The 23,528-nt window shown below is 35.0% G+C and overlaps 1 protein-coding gene across 2 annotated transcripts in view; it reads left to right on the top strand.

Moving 5' to 3' along the window:
- CRISPLD1 (cysteine rich secretory protein LCCL domain containing 1) overlaps positions 1–23,528 on the top strand; it is a 31,834-nt gene that overhangs the window by 2,574 nt on the left and 5,732 nt on the right. For both annotated transcript variants that reach the window (XM_026691550.2, XM_087961879.1), the window contains exons 3-12: positions 14,752–14,870; positions 14,984–15,116; positions 17,429–17,544; positions 18,768–18,868; positions 19,916–20,071; positions 20,172–20,232; positions 20,340–20,406; positions 20,802–20,932; positions 22,582–22,625; positions 22,715–22,787. In XM_026691550.2, coding sequence (XP_026547335.1) covers positions 14,752–14,870; positions 14,984–15,116; positions 17,429–17,544; positions 18,768–18,868; positions 19,916–20,071; positions 20,172–20,232; positions 20,340–20,406; positions 20,802–20,932; positions 22,582–22,625; positions 22,715–22,787 — 1,001 coding nt within the window. The remainder of the gene's footprint in view (positions 1–14,751; positions 14,871–14,983; positions 15,117–17,428; positions 17,545–18,767; positions 18,869–19,915; positions 20,072–20,171; positions 20,233–20,339; positions 20,407–20,801; positions 20,933–22,581; positions 22,626–22,714; positions 22,788–23,528) is intronic.

A 23,528-nucleotide genomic window follows, 5' to 3' on the forward strand; every position in this document is an offset into this window, starting at 1 on the left:
TGTATCTGCTTCACAGTGATTTCTATTTATCTTTCATGAAGTTATAATAACAAAGTAGAACTTCCTTTTCATATCAATTTCATGGTTTCTTCCAGAACTCTTAAAACATTTTCTCAAATTCACATTTTTAAAATTATACTTGGCTCATCCTTTCAAAGATATTTACTTATCTAAACAGATAGAATGATTATGAATGGATAAAAAAAGCAGTGGGAATAGGAGTGATTTCCATCTTACTGTTGGCTTCCCCATTCATTTTAATTTTGGGAAGCTGGCAGGGAGGGTGGGAAATTATGATCACATGACTATGACTGACTGTGGTGCACTGCAGTGGCCACAACTAAGAGAACTTAACGGTGAAGAAAAAGGCAGTTGATAGTTAGACTAAGACCAGGAAAAGGAGACAATTAGCATATGTGGACAACAAGAAAGGAGGGGAGGGAGGAAAAAAATGGAAAGGAATGAAAGAGATGAGTGGGAAAGAGACTGTTAGCATTTGTGACTTAGTAAAAATTTTGAGGAAAGGGTAAAAAGGATGAAATATTGAATGAAATGAATGAAAGCAAAGTGTAGTTTCTAAGAGAAAGGGGAACAGATGTAGTAGATTGAATAGGTTTCATCTTATAGAGTGGAATTAATGAATATATTCATGGAAGTGAAAGTGAAATATGCATGAGAGTTAAACTATATATCAGAAAAAACAAATTGGTTATTATTTGGATGGCAATGTAGAAACCAGTAGGAATGTGCATGTTGGTTAAAAGATTGTATACATTAATTCATGCATGCATTATTCTATGCATAGATAGATTTTCCCAGGTCCAAACATTGGTATGTTCCTGTGTTGCAGGAGTCCCCAAACTTGGCAACTTAAAGACTTGTGGACTTCAACTCTCAGAATTCCTCAGCCAGCTATGTCTTAAAGTTGTCAAGTTTGGAGACCTCTGCTGTGTTGACTCAGAAACTATGATTGGTCTGCGAAGATCAGTGGCTGAGCTAGGAGGAGGGAGCATAAAGGAAAGAGCCATAATTTTTGAGCCATAATGTCTTTAAGAGTCATGGTGGCTCAGTGGTTACAATGCAGTATTCAGCTCACTGCCAGGAGTTTGATTCTGACCTGCTCAAGGTTGACTCATCCTCCCATCTTTCTGAGGTCGATAAAATGAAGAGCCAGATTGTTGGGGGAAATATGCTGACTCTGTAAACAGCTTAGAGAGGGCTATAAAGCACTATGAAGCGGTATATAAATCCAAGTGCTATTGCTATTGCTATTGAATATATGGAACAAAACGTATTTACTGTGCACACCTCTAAGTTGGTTATAATTACATTTTACATTCTAATGCAGGGGTGTCAAACTCAAGGCCTATGGGGTGCTTAGATGTGGCCCATGGGGCTGACCTGGAAACAGTGAAGGACTGGTCTGTGTTGCCTCTGCCAGCAAAAACAGAGCTTGGGAAAGCTGCGAGTGGCCTTCCCGATCTCCGTTTTCACTGGCAGAGGGTTGCAGGAGATAGTTGCAGCCAAAAACGGAACTCAGGAGCCCACAGGCACTCCCAACACAAGTGATGTTGAGCTGGCCACGCCCACCCTGGCCACGCCTACCGTGGTCCCTGAGGCCAAACACAACCCTGATGCGGCCCTCAATGAAATCGAGTGTGACACCCCTGCTCTTGTGAATGGTGATAACAAATGGTGAATCACAGGTTTTGGAAAAAATGGCTTAAGGAAAATGTTCTGAAGGAAAAATAATTCTGTTAGAGGACATAACCAGAGAGATCAGACTGCAATGAAAGAGTACATAAAAATGATTGGGCCAGAAATTCTAGAATGAATTAGAATGGCGACTGGTTATTTATTTAAAAAATACTGTTTGTATTTAAAACATAATTTAACCTCATTTAACATAATTTAACTTAATTTAGAGGGATGTGATGGCTCAGTGTCTAAGACTCTGAGCTTGTCAATCAGAAAGGTTGGCAGTTCGGCAGTTCGAATTCCAAGCACCGCATAATGGAGTGAGCTCCCATTACTTGTCCCAGCTTCTGCCAATCTAGCAGTTTGAAAGCATGTAAAAATGCAAGTAGAAAAACAGGGACCACTTTGGTGGACGGTAACAGCATTCTGTGCGCCTTTGGTGTTTAGTCATGCTGGCCACATGATCAAGGAGACGTCTTCGGACAGCGCTGGCTCTTCAGCTTTGTAACGGAGATTAGAACCACCCCCTAGAGCCGGAAATGACTAGCACGTATGTGCGAGGGGAACCTTTACCTTTAGCTAACCTAATTTAAAAATATGTTAAATTATTATCAAATGCCACAGAAGTGACTAAAGTTTTGCTGGCAAAATATTCTTTGTGAAGTTCCTTGTTAAAGTTCTTTTAAGTTCTTGTGAAATTTACAACGTTCTTTATGAATTTATATGTAAGAAGCTAGGATGAGAAAAAATACATAAGATAATTGCTGCAAAAATGAAGATGGTATAATGTGCATGAATAGAAAATACTGTTGGAAACAATATTGTCAAAGGACAAGGTATGGCTAAGATTGGAAAAAACCAAACAAACACAAAAACAGGTCATGGACTTAAACAATCATTTTGAAAATTAGTGAAGAAGACTAAACAAGGAACCTTCAGCAGAATGAATAGAATTAAAAATAAATGTGATAAAATAATATGGGATAAAACTGAAGTAAGGAAACGATTATTTCATAGATATGCATGGAAAAGTTAGGGATATGTTGAAAAGTGCACTTCGAAGCAAAACAAAGAAATGATGAAAAGATAAAAAGAAAGTTATAAATGATGTGAGAATGTTGAGAAGTGGAAAGGCTGCATGTGTTGATGGTATAAGTGAGAAATGTTGAAATATAGATGCATTTGAGACTCAGTTAATATAAGTGTGAAGATTGTGTTTGTTTCTGATGATTGGACAATAGTGGTGACACTGAAGGTGTGATTCAAAGATCATTAGTAGTCTGCAGATGCCTACAAGATATCCACTCTCCCCACATTCTTGGGCCAAAGCCAGTTCACTGATTCATCTGGTGAGTGGTCATATGCTTTCTGCCTCCATAGAATGCCAACACTAGAATTTGTGACTGAAAACAGTCATTGATGCACTAAAGTTACAGTACAGATAGCTATGTGAGTACATTCAGAAATCATACAAGAGTGGATTGGTCAATAACAAGTACAGTAGCAAAAACAATAACTGTGAATGACACAATCAGATCAAGAATAAAAGGGTAAAAATAGGGTTCACTGAACTGAAGATCATTCATGCCTGATAGCTAAATAATCATATTTAGGAACAGGAAGTTTGTAGTCAGAATTATTGTAATGGCCATAGTATGTATAAGTTAAGTGATAAATAGATAGTTAATTTTGGTTGAAAGTTTTTGGACAAAATTTATAAGAAAGCACTTAAAATGGCAAAAATTGGAAGGGCAATGTAATAATCTTTCTTGCCCCCCATACATGAACCTGAGTCCTCTTAAAGATTAAAAAAAGGAGAAAATATTTTGGGATATACCAGTAGTTTCTTAATTTTATGCATGTTTAGTTCTTCTACAATTGCATAAAATGTAAGATATTCTTTATACCAATGATAAGGTAGCAAGCAATAAAATAAAAACTACAGAGATATTTTTAGGAAATGTATTTTAGAAAGAGTTTGGAAAAAGTCTCATGAAATAAAAAATGAAATATGATTATGATAGTGAGCAATATTTGAAAAGTAAATGGCAGTTACATAGTCAGTAGGCAGGTACAATGCAGTTTTTCCCTCTTTATCAGTTTATTGTGAAATGAATGAATGTAAGAGCTTATGCTGATTTTTTTAAAAAAAGTATGATAAAGTGAGTAGGCTTTAATGATGGAATGTTTTGTGCTGTATAAAAGGTTGGTTGTGGAATGTAATAAGATGATATACAATCGAAATAAACCAGGTAGAATAATTAATTATATGCTTAGCCCTGATTCAACATTGATTAGGGAAAAAAGACATAAATAAGTGCTATCCCCTTGATTGTTTAGAACAGGGGTGTCAAACTCAAGGCCCATGGGCTGGATCCTGCCTGCAGGGTGCTTACATCTGGCCTGCTAGGTGGCCTTGGAAACAGTGAAGGACTGGCCTAAGGTTTCTGCCAGCGAAAATGGAGCTCGCATGCGGCCATCGCTCCTTGGCTCCATTTTCACTGGCAGAGGGATACAGGATGATATAAATAGAATAAAAGGGGAATTGGATCACAAAACAAATATAGGAAGGAGGATGAGTGGACATGGTGAAAGAAAACAGAATGGATAATAACATATGTAGGAACAGTGAATGGGTTGAGAAGAAGTTGCAGATAAAAAAATCATGCTTGGATAGAATTAATGAGATCCTCAAAATATATATATATGAGAAATTGAAAGAATGAACTAAAGAGTGTAGCCTTGACAGAACACACACACACGCACACACACAAACATCAGAATGTAATTAGTTTATTTACCTAAATTAATGAACAGGAAGAAGTGAGCTAAACTCAAAAAAGTAGCAATGACTTTCACCCTACATTGGTTTAAGGGGGTGTGGTGGCCTAGCAGTTAAGATGCTGGGCTTATGGACCAGAAGGTTGGCAGCTTGAGACCCAAGCATCACGTGATGGGTTGAGCTTCCATTCTTGTTCCAGCTTTTACCAACCTCGAAAGCATGAAAATGCAAATAGATAAATAGGTACCAAATCAGTAGGAAGGTAACAGCATTCTATGCTTCTCTGCATATAGTTATGATGGCCACAGGGAAGTATCTTTGGACAACCCTGGTTCCCTTGACTAGGAAACGGAGATGAGCACTCACCCCCTAGAGTCAAACACAATTGGACAGGGGAAACCTTTCCTTTTTTATATTGGTTTACTTTCAGAGTTTTCAGTGAATGTGCGGAAATCAAAATAATAGCTGTAACCACATAATTGAAGCCTCTTCCCTTTTTGATCTGTATCATGTATGATGCCTGCTTGCTTTGTGTTCTTCAGTACAAATCGTACTGAATACTGCTATTCCAAAACCTAACTGGTTGCATGGATTACACCAGCTGACATGCAAAAAATATGTTTTGTCTCTAGGGTACTTTCAATTTTGCTTCTTTATTTGTAACTCCATCATTGAGGAATCTGATATCTGGAAAAATTCGGTTTTCAAACAAATTTCAAAATAGTTTCTAGAATACATTTTTATTTATCCCAGTTAAATATGGATTAATGCAGTTAAACATTGTATCTCAAATAAATTATTTTAAGATATTGCCCTACATATTCTGAAGCACTGACTTAAAACATTTTGAGAAGTAAAGACTCCAACAAATGAGGTGACCAGTCTCTAGGCTAGGGCATACTTCTCTTCTGCAATAATCTTCAGTCTGGCTAGTTCCTCAAGGATCACAATAAACTTCCAGCCATTTGTTTAGTGACCATTTAACTTGCAACAGCACTGAAAAAAGTGTTCCATCACTGGAGGATTTGAAAAAGAAACTGGACAGTCTGGAATGGCATAGAATCTCTTGCTTGAGCGGGGGTTGGACTAGAACAGCAGTCGCCAACCGGTGGGCTGTAAGAAAATTTTGGTGGGCTGCAGAGAAATCTCATCCCCAGAGCACCTCCACAAGGCAATTAATCCAGATTGCGTAGAAACACAAGGCTGCGCAGCCCACATGGCCCGCAGGAACCCTCCTCGCCCACTCCTTACCCGGCAAACTTTTCCGACCATCTGTTCTGCTGTGCCGGGAGATTTAGATTAGCTAGGAAGCAGGAAATGGTTGGATTTCTTGCTTTCTAGCTAGTCTTTAGATCTTCAGGTCTGCTTTTAAGCACAGCCGAACCTCCCTAAGGACTGAAGCTTCTATTATTCAGTGCAGACTCACGGCAAGCAAATTTGAGAGACTGAGCTAGCCGATGGCAGATAGATAGATCACTGAATGATTCTGTGAGCAACTCAATCTGCCTGCCTGCTTTGCCTGACTTTGGGTAAAAGTTGCTCTTTTTGAATAGAAAATTCAATATTTACATACATGGTGTGTTGTGAGTTAATTTTGTGAGTTTGCTAGCAAATTTTATGAGTTTGCTTGCAAGCAAATTCTATGTGACAGACTGAGCTAGTCAATGGCAGATAGATAGATTTCTGAATGAATATGTGATTCTGTGAGCAACTTAATCTGCCTGCCTGCTTTGCCTGAGTTTGGGTAAAAGTTGCTCTTTTTTAATAAAAAATTAAATTTTTATATAAATATTTATAATATTTACATACAAGCCATGCCCAGCCAGTCACATGACCACCACATCCACAAATTATGCCACACCCACAGAACCGGTTAGTGGTCCCTGGGATTTAAAATTATGAATTTGGTGGTCCCTGGGGTGTAAAAGGTTGGCGACCCCTACACTAGAAGACCTCCAAGCTCCCTTCTGACTGTTATTCTATTATTCTATTCTGTTAAGTGACGTATGGCTGTATTTCACATTTAGGACTGTTGCAGAATGTCCATGGTCATGTGATCAAAATTCAGACACTTGACAACTAATATATCTTTATGTTGCATGCAGTGTTCCAGGGTGATTTGATCATTTTTTGCAATTTTCTGTCAAGCAAAGTCAATGGGGAAGCCATATTTACTTAATAACCATGTTACTAACTTAACAACTGCAGTGATTCCCTAAACAACTGCGGCAAGAGAGATGATAAATGGGACAAAATTCTCTTAACAATTGTCTGGGCTCAATTGTGGTTGTAAGTTGAGGATTCCTGTAATAATATCCAGGATAAGGTTTTTGTTCAGATTAGATACAGTTAAAGTAAATGAAAACCATTTATCAGAAACAATGGTATTAAGCAGTGCAGAGTTGTCAATATATATTAGAACCATTATTTTTAACAGTGAATATTTTTTTGTTTGCTAAGATTATTTTAATCCATTTGGGGAAGGAATTTACCACAATCAGTATGAAGTATTATTGGTAACATTTTGGTAACTTCCCAAGAGTTAGGATTAGGCACATGCATTACAAATGAATACTGTAGCCGCTTCTGTTCGCCAGTGCAGCTGCTTTGTTTTTTAGAAGGAGGCAATCTATTGCTTCATATTTTTTCTTCAAAAAGCTATTTGGTCAAACCTTTGACAAAAGCAAAACACCACACAACTCCTATTGTATGAAGTAAGATGAAGTTTTTGTATTTTCTAACTGCTTTACTGAAGATAGGCATGATGTCAGCAGATCACATTTACATTTACCCACTACACCTTACTTTTTATCAGTGCAAATTCACTGGCCAGTGATCTCTTGAACCAGGATCCTACTTTAGTTGTCATGAAATTGCTGTTTGTAGTCATAAATGATCACACAGGCATTAACATCACTATCCTTATTGTTTCTTTTTTTACAGAAAAGCAATGCCCTTATCATAAAATTAATGCAAGCTTTAAAAAGAAGAAAAAGAAATGTGTTCTGACAGCTGTCATTTGGGGGTTGGTAGGCCAAATAATGTCTCAATTTAAGAAAATATGTAGTTTGCACAAAATAATGGATCAATGGAATGACTTGCTTCCAGAAGTTGTGGTTGTTCCAACACTGGAAGATTTTAAGAAGAGATTTGGACAACCTTTAATTTGAAATAGTATAGCATTTGCTGCCTGAGCAGAGGGTTGGGCTAGAAGACCTCAAGTTTCCTCCTAACTCTGTTATTCTGTTAATGGTAGTGAATAGTGGGATCATTTGTTCTCCTAAGTGACATGATAATCTAGAAAGGTAAGTAGTGGTCACTTATCAGCAGTGAATTTATTTACCCCTGCTTCCCACTTGAATTATAAGAGCAGCAAGTTGTAATATTCCCTATCCATGACTGTTATTTAATTTCTCATTCTAGTTACTTATGCACAGCAAAGGAAAAAAAAAGGCAAGACTTTAGACTGAGGGAAAGGGCCAGTAAAGGAAGAATAGTGAAATCAACTTGTGAGAGGGTAATTGGGATTAACTTTTACCACATAGATTTTAATCTGTGTTGGGATTAACTTTTACCACATAGATTTTAATCTGTGTTCAGTAGCATTTGCTGCCCATATTTTTACTTGTTTGTGAAAATCTGCTGACATCTGTATCTCAGAAGAAGAAAAGAGAAGGAGGGAAACTTCATAGGTAAGGCACACAATTTTTTAAAATAAATATAACAAGAGACAGCTCAGAAGAGGCAAAAGAAACCCAAAAAAGGAGATGTGAGGCAACTGAGAAAAAAATATAAATTAAAATCAACTATAGTTGCTTAGGATCACTTTCAGAGTCATCATCAATCTGAGGGAAGTCTAGAAAATATTGTGGTCTTATTTGAATATGAGAATACCAGGAAATCACATGCTATAGACTGTAGCTGGAGTGCAACTTTTTATAAAAAAATGTACTTTATAGACCACTGGAATCTAAGTAAAAGTGGGATGGGGGAAAGAAATGAGGAATTCAATAAAAATGAGATAAGAAATAGGGGATCAGGTAGGAAATTCAGGAAAGCAGAGGATATAAGTAACAATAGAGCAAAAGGAGTATGACATAAAAATGGGAATTGGAAGCATTTCTATTGATATTTATATTATTAGAAGAGTAAAATTACAGCTGAGAGGAATTCAGTATAGGATACTGCTTGATGTAAGTAGATAAAACACCTTTTTTGTATATGTGCTTTACTGTATCAAAATAAATAGTGTTTTTTCTTCTTCGCACCATCTCTTCCTTGCTGCGAATACAGTTCCCATTTTTAACTATTCTGGCCTGTGAAGTGACTGATTTTCATATGTGGCACATTTAACCAGAAACTATTTCAAAGTGAAAATTATCTTCCTCCTTGGCTGTCTTGTTTCCTGCTCACCTTTAAAGCTTAGTGGAAGTGAACGAGATTGCATGCTTGAGTCTAGAGGCTATTGACCTAGTATCAAAGGGCTGAACAATATCAACTTCTGTTTTTATTCTTATCTTGAACTGTTCATTTGTACAGTGTATATTAGATGGGTGGCCAAGAAAGCAAATAGATACTCAGTCTTTGTTGTTATATCTGAGGATACAGAGGCATGAATGGTTTAGAGAGTATAAATACAACTAAGAAAAATGTCAAAGCAAAAACAGGACTGTGGACACAAGGAATTCAAACATAATTGCAATAGTTCCACAAGATAGAGATAACTTCATCATATTTTATTTTTGCAGTTGTTTAAATTAATTATGATAATAAAAGGGACAGCTGTGAACTTTATACAGGAACTTCTTTAATTGAGATTCATTACATTGGCAAATATTTATTGGAAATATTTACAAGAGTTTTCTTGTTTTAATTTATAACATTACTGCACTAGATAAGGGAATAGAATCAAAATTGCAGATGACACTAAACTGGCAGAAATAGTCAACACTCAAGAAGATAGACTTAATATCCAGAATTGGAAGAATTGAACACTGGGCCCTATCTAACAAAATGAAATTCAGTGTAAGAAAAAATAAGGTTTTACACTTAGGCAAGAAAAATCAAATGTACAGGTGCAGATTATGTGAAACCTGACTCAGTAGCAGTAATTGTGAAAGGGAACTTGGAGTCCAAGTGCACAGTCACTTAAATATGAGCCAACAGTGTGTGGCAGGAGCCCAAAAAACCCAACACAATCCTAGATAGCATTAACATAGGAATAGAATCAAGACCACACGAAGTATTAGTACAACTTTATAAAGCCTTAGTAAGACCAAACTTAGAATACTGCATCGAGTTTGGATCACCATATTATTAAAAAAATGTAGAGGCTCTGGAAAGAGTGCAGAAAAGAGCAACAAGGATGATTAGGGGGCTGGAGGCTAAAACATGAAGAATGGTTGCAGGAATTGGGTTTCTCTAGTAAAAGAAGGACTAGGAGTGTTATGACAGCAGTGTTCCAATATTTGAGAAAAGGATGTCAATCTATTTTCCAAAGCACCAGAAGGCAATACAAGAAATAATGGATGGAAATTAAGCAAGGTGAGAAGTTGTGGGAACAATTAACAAGTACAACAGCTTGACTTCAGAAGTTATAGGTGTTTCATCAATGGAGGTTTTAAGAAGACACTGGATAGTCACTTATCTGGAATGGTATAGGACAGTGATGGCTAACCTTTTCGTTGTCGTGTGCTGAAGGTGTGTGCGTACATGTGTGCCTGCACCCATACTGCAATACATGCGCGATCCCCCAGACCCCATGCACATGCATGCATGACCCCCCATGTGCATCTCTGTACATGCATACAACTGCTCCTCAACGCCACACACCTCTGCGCATGTGTGGCAGATACCCGACAATCAGCTGGCTGGCAGGAGGCACGCGTGCATGCACAGTGGATCTGGCACGCATTCCGGGTGATGGCTCGCGTGACAGCAGAAATGGCTCTGCATGCCACTTCCGGCACACGTGCCATAGGTTCACCATCACAGGTATAGGGTGTCCTGCTTGACCAGGGGATTGGACTAAAAGACTTCCACGGTCCCTTCCAACTCTGTTATTCTGTTCTGTTCTGCTTTCAGTCATTGGAGCATCCAATTTAACCCTATGTTTCAAATATAGGAAATTATATTTCTCAAGCCTGTTTCTATACTTTAGATAAATGTATAATTAAAAGTAGTAGTGTGATATTTAGCCTTCTTTATATTTTAACAAACAATAAAGGATATAGTGTGTTATTAAAAAAGTAAATACCAGCCATACTGTACTGTACTGTACTCTGATATTTACTTTACCACTCTATTTCTTATATATAGAATGAATACAACATTGAGGCCTTATATCATGCCACAGTAAATGTTTACTTCTGTTGGTGCCAACTGTGTGCCTTACTATACTAGGTATGAATCTTACCTTTTTATTATAGTTTGCTCATTTTACATCTACCTCTGAAACTGTTCTGTTTCTGTTCTATATTCCAAAGACTTCTTTGTCAGAAATACCTTATATATAGATTAAAAGTTGCTGCACTCACATTTTACAAAACTACTCTGTATGGACATCGTCTTAGTACTACTATATAAATAACTGTGCAAATATGACATATACAATATCATGTGTATTTTATTCACAGGAACACTCATTACAGGCTGAGACTTCATCAAAATGACAAAAAGTGTGTCATGATATCGTACTGTAAGCTTCACCCCTTACATCTGTATGTGAGACAAGCATGAAAGGGATGGAATTTGAATCATATTATAACAGATTTGTGTCATTTGCCTTCTCTTGACCTCTCCACGGATGCCCTTCTTCTCTATTTTGTAACAGTGCTTAAAAGATTTTTTAAGTATGTCCTACTTCAGAGTGAAAATTGTGACCTTCGATAAACTGAACGTAACTTGGTATTTTAGGATCTTGAGTTATTTTAGTAATTAGAATGGTAGTATTTTAAAGGCTTTTCTACATAGGTAGTATAGAATCTATTTGAATAAGGGTTGCCCTCTTTACATCAGATTTTTTTTTTAACTGAGTAAGATGGCTATTGAGTTTTGATATGCATTTTATCCATTTACTAGATCAGGGGTGTCAAAGTCGCATTGTCATGGTGTCATCATGTGACTTATTGTGACTTTTTCCTTTTTGCTAAACTGGGCATGGGCATGGCCAGCACGGGACGCATCTGGCCTGTGGCCCACGAGTTTGACACCCCTGTACTAGGTCATAGCCATATTTGCATGTATTACAAGGCAGCCACCAATCACAGCTAGTAAGGCTATCCTGAGACTTTTACTATCAACAAAACTCAACACATTGTTGGAAATAAAACAATCAAAGTTTATAAATAAATAATATAAATAAAATGTAGCTTTTTCTCTAGATGTTTTTGGTCTGCTTTTACTATTTGTAAAACTTGTAGGCTTTCCTTTCAGCCAGCATCTTCAGTTACTTCCTTTTTTTCTCCTCTCTTCTTCCCAAATGCTGAGAACTGCAGGATTTTGATTTTAGTATCTGATAGAACTTTCTTATTATTGTTTTATTTTTAAAAAATAATACAAGGGGAGTCATGAATTTACATGTAAAATCTTATATGTTATTATGCATATAACTATATTTAAATAATGTGTTTTCTCCAGAAAACACACATATTTACAGAATAACAGAATAACAGTGTTGGAAGGAACCTTAGAGGTCTTCTAGTCCAACCCCCAGCTCAGACAGGAAGCTCTATACCATTTCAGACAAATGGTTGTCCAATGTCTTCTTAAAAGCTTCCAAAGTTGGAATGCTTACAACTCTTGGAAGCAAATCATTCCACAGATTATTTGTTCTAACTGGAAACTGGAAATTTCTCCTTAGTTTTAGGTTGGTTCTCTCCTTGATTACTTTCCATCCATTGGCTCTTGTCCTGTCTTCAGGTGCTTTGGAGAATAGTTTGACTCTCTCTTCTTCATGGCAGCTCCTTAGATATTAGAACACTGTTATCATGTCACCCCCTAGTCTTTCTTTTCATTAAACTAGACATGCCCAATTCCTGCAACAAGAAGAACAGAGGACTAAAGGTTAAAACATATTGACAGATTGTTCTATCAGTTTGTTTTAGCCTTCACTTCCCTATTCTTCTTTGTTGCTCTTCTCTGCCTTCCTGCTTTTGCTTTATAATTTTAGTAATTATAATGCTAATATAATTTTAGTGCTTTATAATTTTACCTACATTTATTTAGCGTATTTCAAATGATAAAATTTTAGCATTATAAAGCAACTCAGTAGTGCAAACCTGGTGACAAAGATCAATCCTGTTATCCCATGTAATAGATGAAAAATTATGTCTGATTTACATAGTCATTTGGAAGGCACATGTCTGGAAAAAAATATAAACTGAAGTTCACAGCCTTGCTTATTCACTGAGCTGAACCATTCCTTCATTTCAGAGCTGGCATTAGGAGATCTTAATGAAATAAAATTAAATCAGTGTTGTAAAATGTTTTGCTCAAATAGACAAATAACTGGTTTGAGGTTGCTGTGTGGATGAATATCATATGATTTGTGATTTCTAATTTTTATAAGAGAGTGAGTTTGTTATGAAACTTGATAGTTTAAAAACAGCACCAATTTTAAAAAAACATTGTTCTAGAAGCTACCTACTGTTATGACTCAGAGAAAATTTGTGTAGAAATTATGAAGAGGCAGGAAAAAAATAATAATTTTTGTGTAGAAATTATGGGGCGGCAGGGGTGTCAAATTTATGTCCTCATGATGGCGTCATGTGACATATCGTGACTTTCCCCCTTTGCTAAACTGGGTGTGGGTGTGGCCAGCATGTGACGCATCTGGCTTGCGGGGTGCGAGTTTGACAGCCCTGCTGTAAAGGGAAAGACATAATTAAGAGTCAGAATGCTTCCATTATCTTCTCAGTCTCTTCACAATCTTTTACTGGATATTAAACTTCACAAATTGACCATGGATAAATCAGCCTAGTTTCAGGCCAGGTAACATTCAGTGAATTGAATCATTTGAATGCAAGTTTCATTCATTCACATTTGGACATCATTATCATATACCACTCACCCATTGGCTAGCCTGCTATATCTTGGCAGCAAAGATCCAGATGATCATTATATGGAACCAAAAATATGTTTTTTTGCCCTCTGTTGATGGTTTAGAGTTGAACAGCTGAAGTATTGCTGTTCATCTAGAAGGAAATGATTCCTAGAAGGAAATGTTCATGGATAATCTATATCTATTATCTTGCAATTCAGAGGGATTCTGATTTGGTCTCTTAATCCAAATACCAACAGCTTTTCAAACAAACTTGCAAAAAAATTGAGCATAGATACGGAGTCATAATTGGGGCATAAAAAAACTTGTAATTAGGTTATCTATTTTTGCCTTCCTGTTGCAGCACACCAAACACACAAAATTTTTCCATTAGTATTTTTTAAAAGGCAACAATATCCTTGAGGGAGGAGCAATGTGGAACTATGATATAAGTCTTACCCTTTTTTATATATGACATTATATTGCACAAATATCCAAAAGAAGATGCACAACAATATGAGTCTGTAGCAAAACTGCTGAGAGAAGTGGGATTGTTGACCAGATTCTCAGTCAGGCTAAGAGAACATAAACCAGTTACTTATATTCAAGTTGGATAGCAGAGAGAGGCATGCAGATTTTGATGGATGTCATTACACTGTGTCAAATTGGGAAGCCTTGACTCTAGTTCTCTTAAGACAAAAGTCTCAGTTTGTTGCTGGAATGGATCTAATCTGCAAGTTAGGTGGTCTCAGTTATTGTTTAATATGTATCTGTTTTTGGAAGCATTTAAAATTTGCCATTAATGCCCACTAATATATGTATGTATATTTCAATTAGCATTGGTCATGGATCAATATTCAGAAATCTTTTTGTGTTTGTGTATATTTGTGCCAGCTTCATACCTGTTGTATTTGCCAAGAAGTTAAGAAATTCAGGCTCAAACTACTCTGTAGTTTACAGAGGAACTATAAAAAAATAAAAGTATAAATTTACTCTGAAGTTGTTGTTGTTTTTGCATTAACAAATTAAAATATTTAATATCTTGTGGTATAGTTGCAGGAATAATCTTCAGGGGATCTAAAATATAGGGGCACATTTATGAAAAAAATTACATTTTTTTTCTTCTTTTTTAATTTAAAAAAGTATTTTAGGGATGAGTAAAGTATTAATAATGTTAACATATATTAAAACCACATCATGTTTATATTTTCTCTTAATCCTTATAATATAGACATGGGATCCAGAGTTGGAAAGATCAGCTCAGTCCTGGGCTGAGACATGTCTTTGGGAACATGGACCTGCAGGTCTTCTTCCATCCATTGGTCAGAATTTGGGAGCACATTGGGGAAGGTAAAAAAACACCCCATCATGCCACTCTTAGTTTAAAAGTGAAAAAAAAAAACATTGTTCCTTTTGATAATATATACCTGAATGATTTGGCAATTTCTTCTTATTTTTTATAGATATAGACCTCTAACATTTCATGTCCAATCATGGTATGATGAAGTGAGAGACTTTACTTACCCATATCCTCAAGAGTGCAATCCTTATTGCCCCTATAGATGTTCTGGTCCTGTATGTACTCATTATACTCAGGTGAGTGTGGCTTAAAAAAAACGTTTGAATTCATCACTTTATGTTGGAATGGTAGAATCAAGAGATAAATGATAGGAAATATGTAAGTTACATGGAAGTTGTATCTGTGTTTAAAAATATTTTCCCATTTTTTAAAAAAATAGTTTGTATTATCTATTCTTTATTTCTATATGTTACCATTGCAGATAACCTTTTTCTAAGAACACATTTTGATATGAATTTTGTGGAATATATCAGGATATTTATGTACTAGTATTTTGGTTGATGAATGAACTGATTAATTTACAGACTGGGTTATTTTCTGAAATGAACCAATTAGCCCTTGGATAAAGCTTAGATATTTGTTTGTGTGCTTGGACCAAAATACAAATGTAACAATTTTGCTAAAGAAAACTGACTTAGTTCTAAAGTTACTCACACAATAGATGTTTCTCATCCCTAACTAAATCTGATTAACAATGTAATATTCATATTAAACAATATTCATATGTACCAAAAGCAATAATAATTTAAAATGGAATTAATATTATTAAAACATGTATTTTAAGTAAAATTATTTATTTTTCAAATGTATAATTTCTTCCATTTTAATAATAAAAGTTTTCCTGATTTAGGAACTGCCTTACTTAGAAACTGTTTACAGTTGTAAGAGTGATAAAAAAGTAACTTTACGATCAGTCTTCACATTTATGTTTGGTGTTTGATTATATTAGTGGGTATTAATGGAGATCATTATATTAAACTTGTTTTCTCTTTTTGAAATAACAATATAAGTATTCCAACATTTATCTATTACATCCAATTTGAATCCTTTTTATATAGTATAAATATATATTATTATAAATAGATTTATTTATACCCTCATTTATATTTAAACAGATCCCCTTTCATCTCTTCAAATAGTAAAAGTCCAGTTCCTGTCCAAAAGCAATTAAACATTATCCGAAATAGCCATCATTCCCAGTCCCAATCAGAAAATAATTAAACACCTCCAGAAATAGAAACTCATTAAATTACCCATGAATAAATAAATGTATTTTGTATTCTTCCAATGATGATTTGTTATACTCTCATTGTCTATTCTCTTACAATTGTTGTCATCTTTGTCAGGCCCCTTTTGTAATTTTGCAACCCCAGCAAATCCTGTTTGTAAATTGAATATAAAATATTTATCCACTTCACTTTTCTAATTTATTATTTGTATTTATTTATTTTTTAATTCTTAAATCTTCTTTTAATTTCATTTGTAAATACATTATTTTCTTTTCTTAGTTGCAATCTATAATTTTTAAATCCACCTGTAAGTCAGTTTCAATTTTATTCAATTATGCCTATTCCTGTTCAATAATACCTGATTGTATAATAGATTTAAATGCTGAAAGACTTCCTGTACCCAAACATCAAACATTTTGAAACCTATCGGTTTCAAAATATAAACAAAATTATTTTCCCATGAGAAAGGTTTCTTTCAATTATTTTCAAACTTTTCAACCAAGTCCATCTGAGCCCTTAATCCATTTAAAGCTTTCTAAAGCCAACAATAATCATAATTTTGCTGTATATTCCAAAATCTTTTATTATAGATATTTAAGCTTGTAGTTGAATATTTTTTAAAAAATTAACGAAATTCACCCACTGTTTTCAATAATGCTTGCCAATCTGAAGATATAAGGGAATACATGTATAACCTTAAGGAAAGGGAAGAGCAGATACTGCCTAGGAAGCCATCGGATAAGAGGAGGCAGGAGGCTACAGTCATTTAATAGTCAAAGAAAAAAAACATAAGAAGGAACTGTCCTAATAGATCTAACAATTAAAAGTAACCGGTGGAAAATTTGTACTTTCAGAGTTGTAGGATTCTGATAATGTAGCCTTACAGCAAAGAAGATTTAGCTCATCTAGTTGTGTTTCCTGTCTGTTTACTTAGGAAAGTCAACATAACGTTATCAATCTTTAAAAACCAAACAGTAAACGGAAAAAATTAAATTCAAAGTTATTAAGAGATGATCCTTCATGGAAGTCCATGTAGGTGACATTAGTGGCTATAAGCACAATGAAATCCATGACTCCAGCCAATTACTAAGGTAGCTCACCACAAAAATCCAGTTTATGCCCTTAACTGGTAAAACGCAGTTGTGCAGAATTCATGTGGGTAATCTTGTTACACTGGACAGATTTCAGTAGCCCAATTTTGAGGGAAATTTTCAGGTGCAATGTGTTCCTTTTTCTCCAAAGGAATATTAGTTTTCTATGGCAGCTCATCAGAATTCAAATTTGGCTAAAGTTTTAAAACTTTTCCTTTTTCCCTCCAGGTGGTATGGGCAACAAGTAACCGAGTAGGCTGTGCAGTCAACCTGTGTCATAATATGAATGTATGGGGACAAATATGGCCAAAAGCAATTTACTTAGTGTGCAATTATTCACCCAAGTAAGTATTATGGTACAAGATGTTTAACATAAAAGCATATCTAACTCCCGATTGCCACTATTTAATAAAATTATTTAGGATTGTGTTTTGCTTTAGATTGGAATCATGATAGGAAATCAGTATTTAAACCTTTTGCTTGGAACAGACCTAGAATTGGCCATAGAATATGTAATTATCTTGAAATATAAACTGTAAAAAATACAAAATGATTTTGTTGATGCATTTCTGCGCTGGTTTCTGCTTTCTGCACAGTATCTCCTGAAGCCTGCTTCAGGAACTCTTAACACAGAGTAATGCTAGATATTTTGAATTTTCAGAATGCTAGCCAATATAAATCAGTATAAACCAGAGCACAATATTCAGAGCATTCATTGTAATCTGTAAAGCTAGAAGATAATAATAGAAGATAATTGACTGGCTACTGTTCAAATAAATTTGATACTTACATTCAATGACATGCTGGTCTTCAAATAGTATATTCAAAACAATCCAATATTCTTTTTATTTTATTCTAAAATGAGCACAGTAAACCTGCATTGTATCAATGGAATTATACATTGTGCTCAGTTAACGACTGCTTCATTCAGTGACTATTCAGTCTGACAATGATTATGTAGATTTATGACCTCAGTCGTCAAACATTCAGCTATTGCAGTCTCTAGGAAAAGCAGAGGAAGCGCTAAGTTGCAAAAAAAAAGCTTGCATTCACATTGAAGGGATGTCAGAATGAAAGTCTAAACTAAAATGATGGGTAGCAGTTTATACCCATATTTCAATCATATGCTTCCCTTTTGTCCTGTTGCATGCTGCTTTTAGCTTGTTGAACAAGTCTTTCCAAATTGCATCTCAGCAAACTTTCTTATCTTTCACCATCCCACTTTTTCTTCCCTTGTAAATCGATTGCTGAATAAACCCTGGCAGAAGTCTGCTGCCAAGCCAGAATAAGGATAAGTGAATGAATGAACCACTAGCTTGCCTTCCTCAAGGCTCTTTCTTGAGAACAACTGATACCAATTCATACTAGGCTGCAAGAAGAAATTCCAACCATAGAAAAAATAAATAGTATGCAGTCTGAGATGATATTGTTTATATCATTCATTTAGGCTGTCCTTCTATGCCTCAGAGGCAGAGGTGTGACAAATCAACAGGAATAGTGCTTCTCATGGCACTATGGATCAGGCACTTCATTCATTTCATTATATCACTTTGTTTTTTATTCTTAGGGGCAATTGGTGGGGACATGCCCCATACAAACACGGCCGTCCATGTTCTGAATGTCCCCCAAGTTTTGGGGGAGGCTGCAGAGAAAATCTTTGTTATAAAGGTATGTAATCAGAAAAAGAATGTGTTTTCTGCCAGGTATGTCATTCTGCTGATCCTTTAGGAGGCAAGCAGTTGTTTTCTGATTTTATAATGAAACTTAGGTATTATATAGGGATTCTAGGGTTCTATAATGGTTCTTTTTTTCCTATGAAGAACATTGGGTATAACAATACAACTAATTATGTTTTTGTAAGCATTTATAAGATCCTGAATCACCAACTCCGATGAGTTAAGAATCAGCATATTAATTATTCTAATTCATAAATTACAGTATCTGTTAATCAAACTGCAAATATTTCATCCAGTTAAACAGATTACTGTTTTGTTAGTGTGGCATGGATTTAGTAATTTAAACATAAATGCTTTTGTAAACAATTTTGCAAAATATCTCTATAATTCCATCTTGTCAGAACCTCCATGATTCATATAAATTCATTAATAAAACTCTTAGGTTTCTTTTTCTGAATGCAACCAAAGCTCATTTCACAAATTAAGAATAATACATTTGGTGTATGAAATTTGATCTATATGTATTCATTAGAACTTTGGTAGGGAGCCCCCTTTTGAACCACTCAAATGACCTCATATGTCTCCATTTGTCATTATGTTGCAGCTTGTATAAGTGTTTTTATATTGAATACTAAGAAAAGAACTGATAATTTTGTTGCTTTTCTAGTACTATACTTCGAATTCTGTATATCACATTTGTGTGTATCATTCACTTAGTGCCATGACTAGATAATCTCATATCATTAATGATGGCTGGTAGTAAAACAATCACAAACCAACCAGCTCATTGATTTCAGTGGATTTAGGCATAGTGGGATCAAGAAGTACTTAAGTCTGTAATCCTTTAAGTAAGTTCCTAGGAGTAAATTCCACTGACTACAGTAGAGTTTATTTTCAAAGAAATATGCACAGGATTATTCCTTGGCCTTATCATGTCTAACAAAGATTAAACATGTCATATTTATGCCATTCTTAATTATAACTATTGAATGAAGCCATTGTGAAAAATAGCACTTATTCCTTTCAATTGCTTTACCAGAAAGTTCAGAAAGGCATTACTTTCCAGAGATAGAAACCAATGAAGTTGAACGACATCAGTTACATGTTCAGAATGCATTACAAAATCAAGTGCAATCACAAGCATCTCCCCGTGATAATAGTGAAAGAAATGAAGTCATAAGCAAACAACAGATGTGTAAGGAAATTTCATTTATAACATTATTTTTTGTTGTTGTCAATTGATTCACCAAACTGTCCTAAAACACTGCAGTAACATCACCTGCTTTTCCCTTCAGCTCAAATTGTTTCCTGTGAACTACGGTTAAGAGACCAGTGCAAAGGAACAACATGTAATAGGTAAGATATTTCATGGTTATCCATCAATTCTGGTATTGTGTGTATTTTATCTAAAAATCAAATTTATTTTCTACTATTCTCAAATTGTGTTTTTTTTAATTCTTTAGGTATGAATGTCCTTCTGGATGTTTGGACAGCAGCGCCAAAGTTGTGGGAAGTGTCTATTATGACATGGTACAGATATTGTAATTCATAGCATTTTGCTTTGTAATTTACTAGGAAATTTAACTAATGTGTTACCCTTGACAAAGTGTTTGCTCAGTAAAATGACATCAAATTGTTAATTTTGGCAGCAATTTGAGGTTCTCTTATCTTTATTAGTTTTTATTCAATGTATTGAAAACCTGGGCACTAAATGTCTAAAATAATCCATGCATAGAATCATACTGGAATATTGATTTTTACATAATTTGTTAACTCACCTCTCTCAATATGGAATTAATGGTGAACCTTTCATGCTTCCAAATTTAATAAAACACAAAATATTATTTCTACAGTAATAGAAGAATGTATAAAAATAATGGTTTGATTGAACTTAATTTCTGTTTCTGTTTTTCTTTTCTTCCTAGCAATCAAGCATCTGTAGAGCTGCAATACATTATGGTATCCTAGACAATGATGGTGGCTGGGTTGATGTTACCAGACTAGGAAGAAGAAATTACTTCATAAAGTCCCAAAGAAATGGAGTCCAGTCAGTTGGGTAAATAAAAATGAAATATTCCCTCACAAATTGGTTCTCAAGTTTTCAATATAATATAAACAAATCTAGGGAATTGTTTATAAATAATTATAAAACTTGTACTATTATATATCTTCAGAAGTGGTCATTAATGAATGCTGTATTGCATGATATTATAAGAACTATGAAAGCTTGTCTGAAGTCATCTCCATTGGTTCTCTAAGGATCTTTCTATTAACTGCATTATTTCTACTAGTCTTTATAATCTGTTTTTGATTTGTTAGGTTAAGTTATTTTAATTATGTATTTGAGTTAGTTGACCGTGTAAGATATTGTTACTCGATTATGCAGAATGTTTTGAGTCCATTTAGAAAGACAGATTTACTTCATACTAAATAAATGCAGCTCCCACAGATCCACTTTTGAAACCCTATCAGCACAGTAAGATCATGCTCTCAGCAGTATAATTTTTGTTCCCCCATCTCTAGAAATTAAGGGAGCTAAGTCTTTATGCATGCTTCTGAATTTACAACCCCCCCCAAAGCAAATATTTCATTTATCCTAGGCCAACAGAAATTACACTTTCCTGATGTAGGCTACAAATGGCCAAAATATAATCCTTAAGTATATGGACTTAAGAGCATTTCCAATGCTTTTCATCATTTATTACCCAATTAATATGATGATCTGGGTAGTACAATATGGACCACTGGCTTTCTTTCTCAATTAAACCAAACAGTATAGTATCTGCTATCTAGCTGATTAACTGATGAGATGACTTGAAAGGACCAAGTCAATCTTTGATAAATGCAATTAATTGTAGGGAACCAATGACTTAAACTGCTACTTGGATTGATTTACTGTTGATTTGTAAATCAATCCAAGTAGCAGATTAAGTGATAAAAAGGAAAGAAGTTTGAGTGTTGAAAATTATTAGTGTAGGAAAGAATACATGTTTGTGGCACAAATGCATGTTGATTGCGCAATACAGCAAACTACATAGACCTTGGGGCTGAAAACATTGCCCATTCATGTTTTAGGCTATGTATCAATGATATAAATGCAATTGATTGTAGATTACAGTGGAACCTCGGGTCGCGACCATAATCCATTTCAGGTCTACGGCCGCAACCTGATTTGGTCATGACCAGAAGCACAACCAACTGCGCATGCCTGGACCCAAAAAAATATGGTGCTGAAGAGGAAATCGCCATGGCAGGAAAAAGCGCTGCGGCTGTGTTTGGTTGCCATCTGAAGATGTGCTCACAACCTGAAACAAGACTTTTCTGAAAATTCTGGTCATCATGGACAGCTTTCGCGACCCGAGGTTCCACTGTATTTCTTATGATAGCTGTTGTATAATAGTAATACTAATAGCATAAATACAAAGGTTTACATTGAAAAAAAATTACACAATAAGAGATGGGCAATACATACATATATACATACACACTTACATACATACATACATATTCTTAGATCATAATTCAGTTGTCTCCGTTTTTTATTCAGATTGTGTTATATAGTTTTATTGAATTTGAATAGCCCTATTAAACATTATTCTCACTTTTGTATTTTTTGTTTCTCTTATTTCCTTGTCAAAAATATTGTACAAGATTGTAAGATAATGGCATTACTGCTAATAACAGTATGTTCTGTTTTTGCTCTAGGAAATATCAATCGGCTAATTCATTCACTGTCTCTAAAATAACAGGTGCGGATTTATTTTTATGATAGAATATTCATATTGATGAGTCTCTTTATAGCAAATATCTGTGTGCATTTTTTCTTGTTTAATTTCAGTACAAGCTATCACTTGTGAAACTACGGTAGAACAGTTATGTCCATTTTATAGGCCAGCCACGCATTGCCCAAGGTAAACCTTTTCATTATTGTTCCCATTCTGTGAAAAGTGTTTGTAACCAATCACACAATAATGCTAAGCATTCAATATGATTATTTATTTTTTCAGAAACATTAAATTTTTGTCATATTTTGAATGTCAAACTGCTAAGATGTAAAGACTGCTATACTTTATGAGTATAATACAAGACATTAAACTGGTCAATCTCTATTTTACAATAGGATTTTCCCATTAATTGCAAAGATCTAATGTACTTATGTGCATCAGTGTATATATAGTTCTAAAAGCTGGTAGCAAAGCAAGATTTGTAAGTATCCCATGATGTGCTCTACTGAATTGATATGACAGAACAACACTTTAACAAACAATGCATTCTGTTTTAAATGTTTATTCATTTGTCAATAGAATTGATTACCCACAGTGATGATAGGATTCTTTTTATTGGAGGTATTCACATAAAAACTAGACAGTTTTCTGTCAGGTATATTTTAATATGAATTACTGTTCTTAGTAGAGTATTGGATTTGATAGTAGAACTGGCTTCTGTGATTCTGTTGTCAGCATTCCAGCAAAACAAAACTCCAATCAAAAACTCAGAGACAGGCATTTTCTCAAAGTTCAATTTTATTAGTGTTGTCATACTGGTACATCTGGGAAAACCCAAATCTGAGAGTTCCAGGTTTTCCCTCAGTAATTCAAAAAGCCAAAACCAACTCCTGTACTCATCAGTTCATCACATGGTCCAATCACCAT

The sequence above is a fragment of the Notechis scutatus genome, chromosome 3 (assembly GCF_049901735.1).
Source record: "Notechis scutatus isolate UNSWTSFEM ecotype Mainland chromosome 3, rNotScu1.2, whole genome shotgun sequence".
NCBI classification, from domain to species: Eukaryota; Metazoa; Chordata; class Lepidosauria; order Squamata; family Elapidae; genus Notechis; species Notechis scutatus.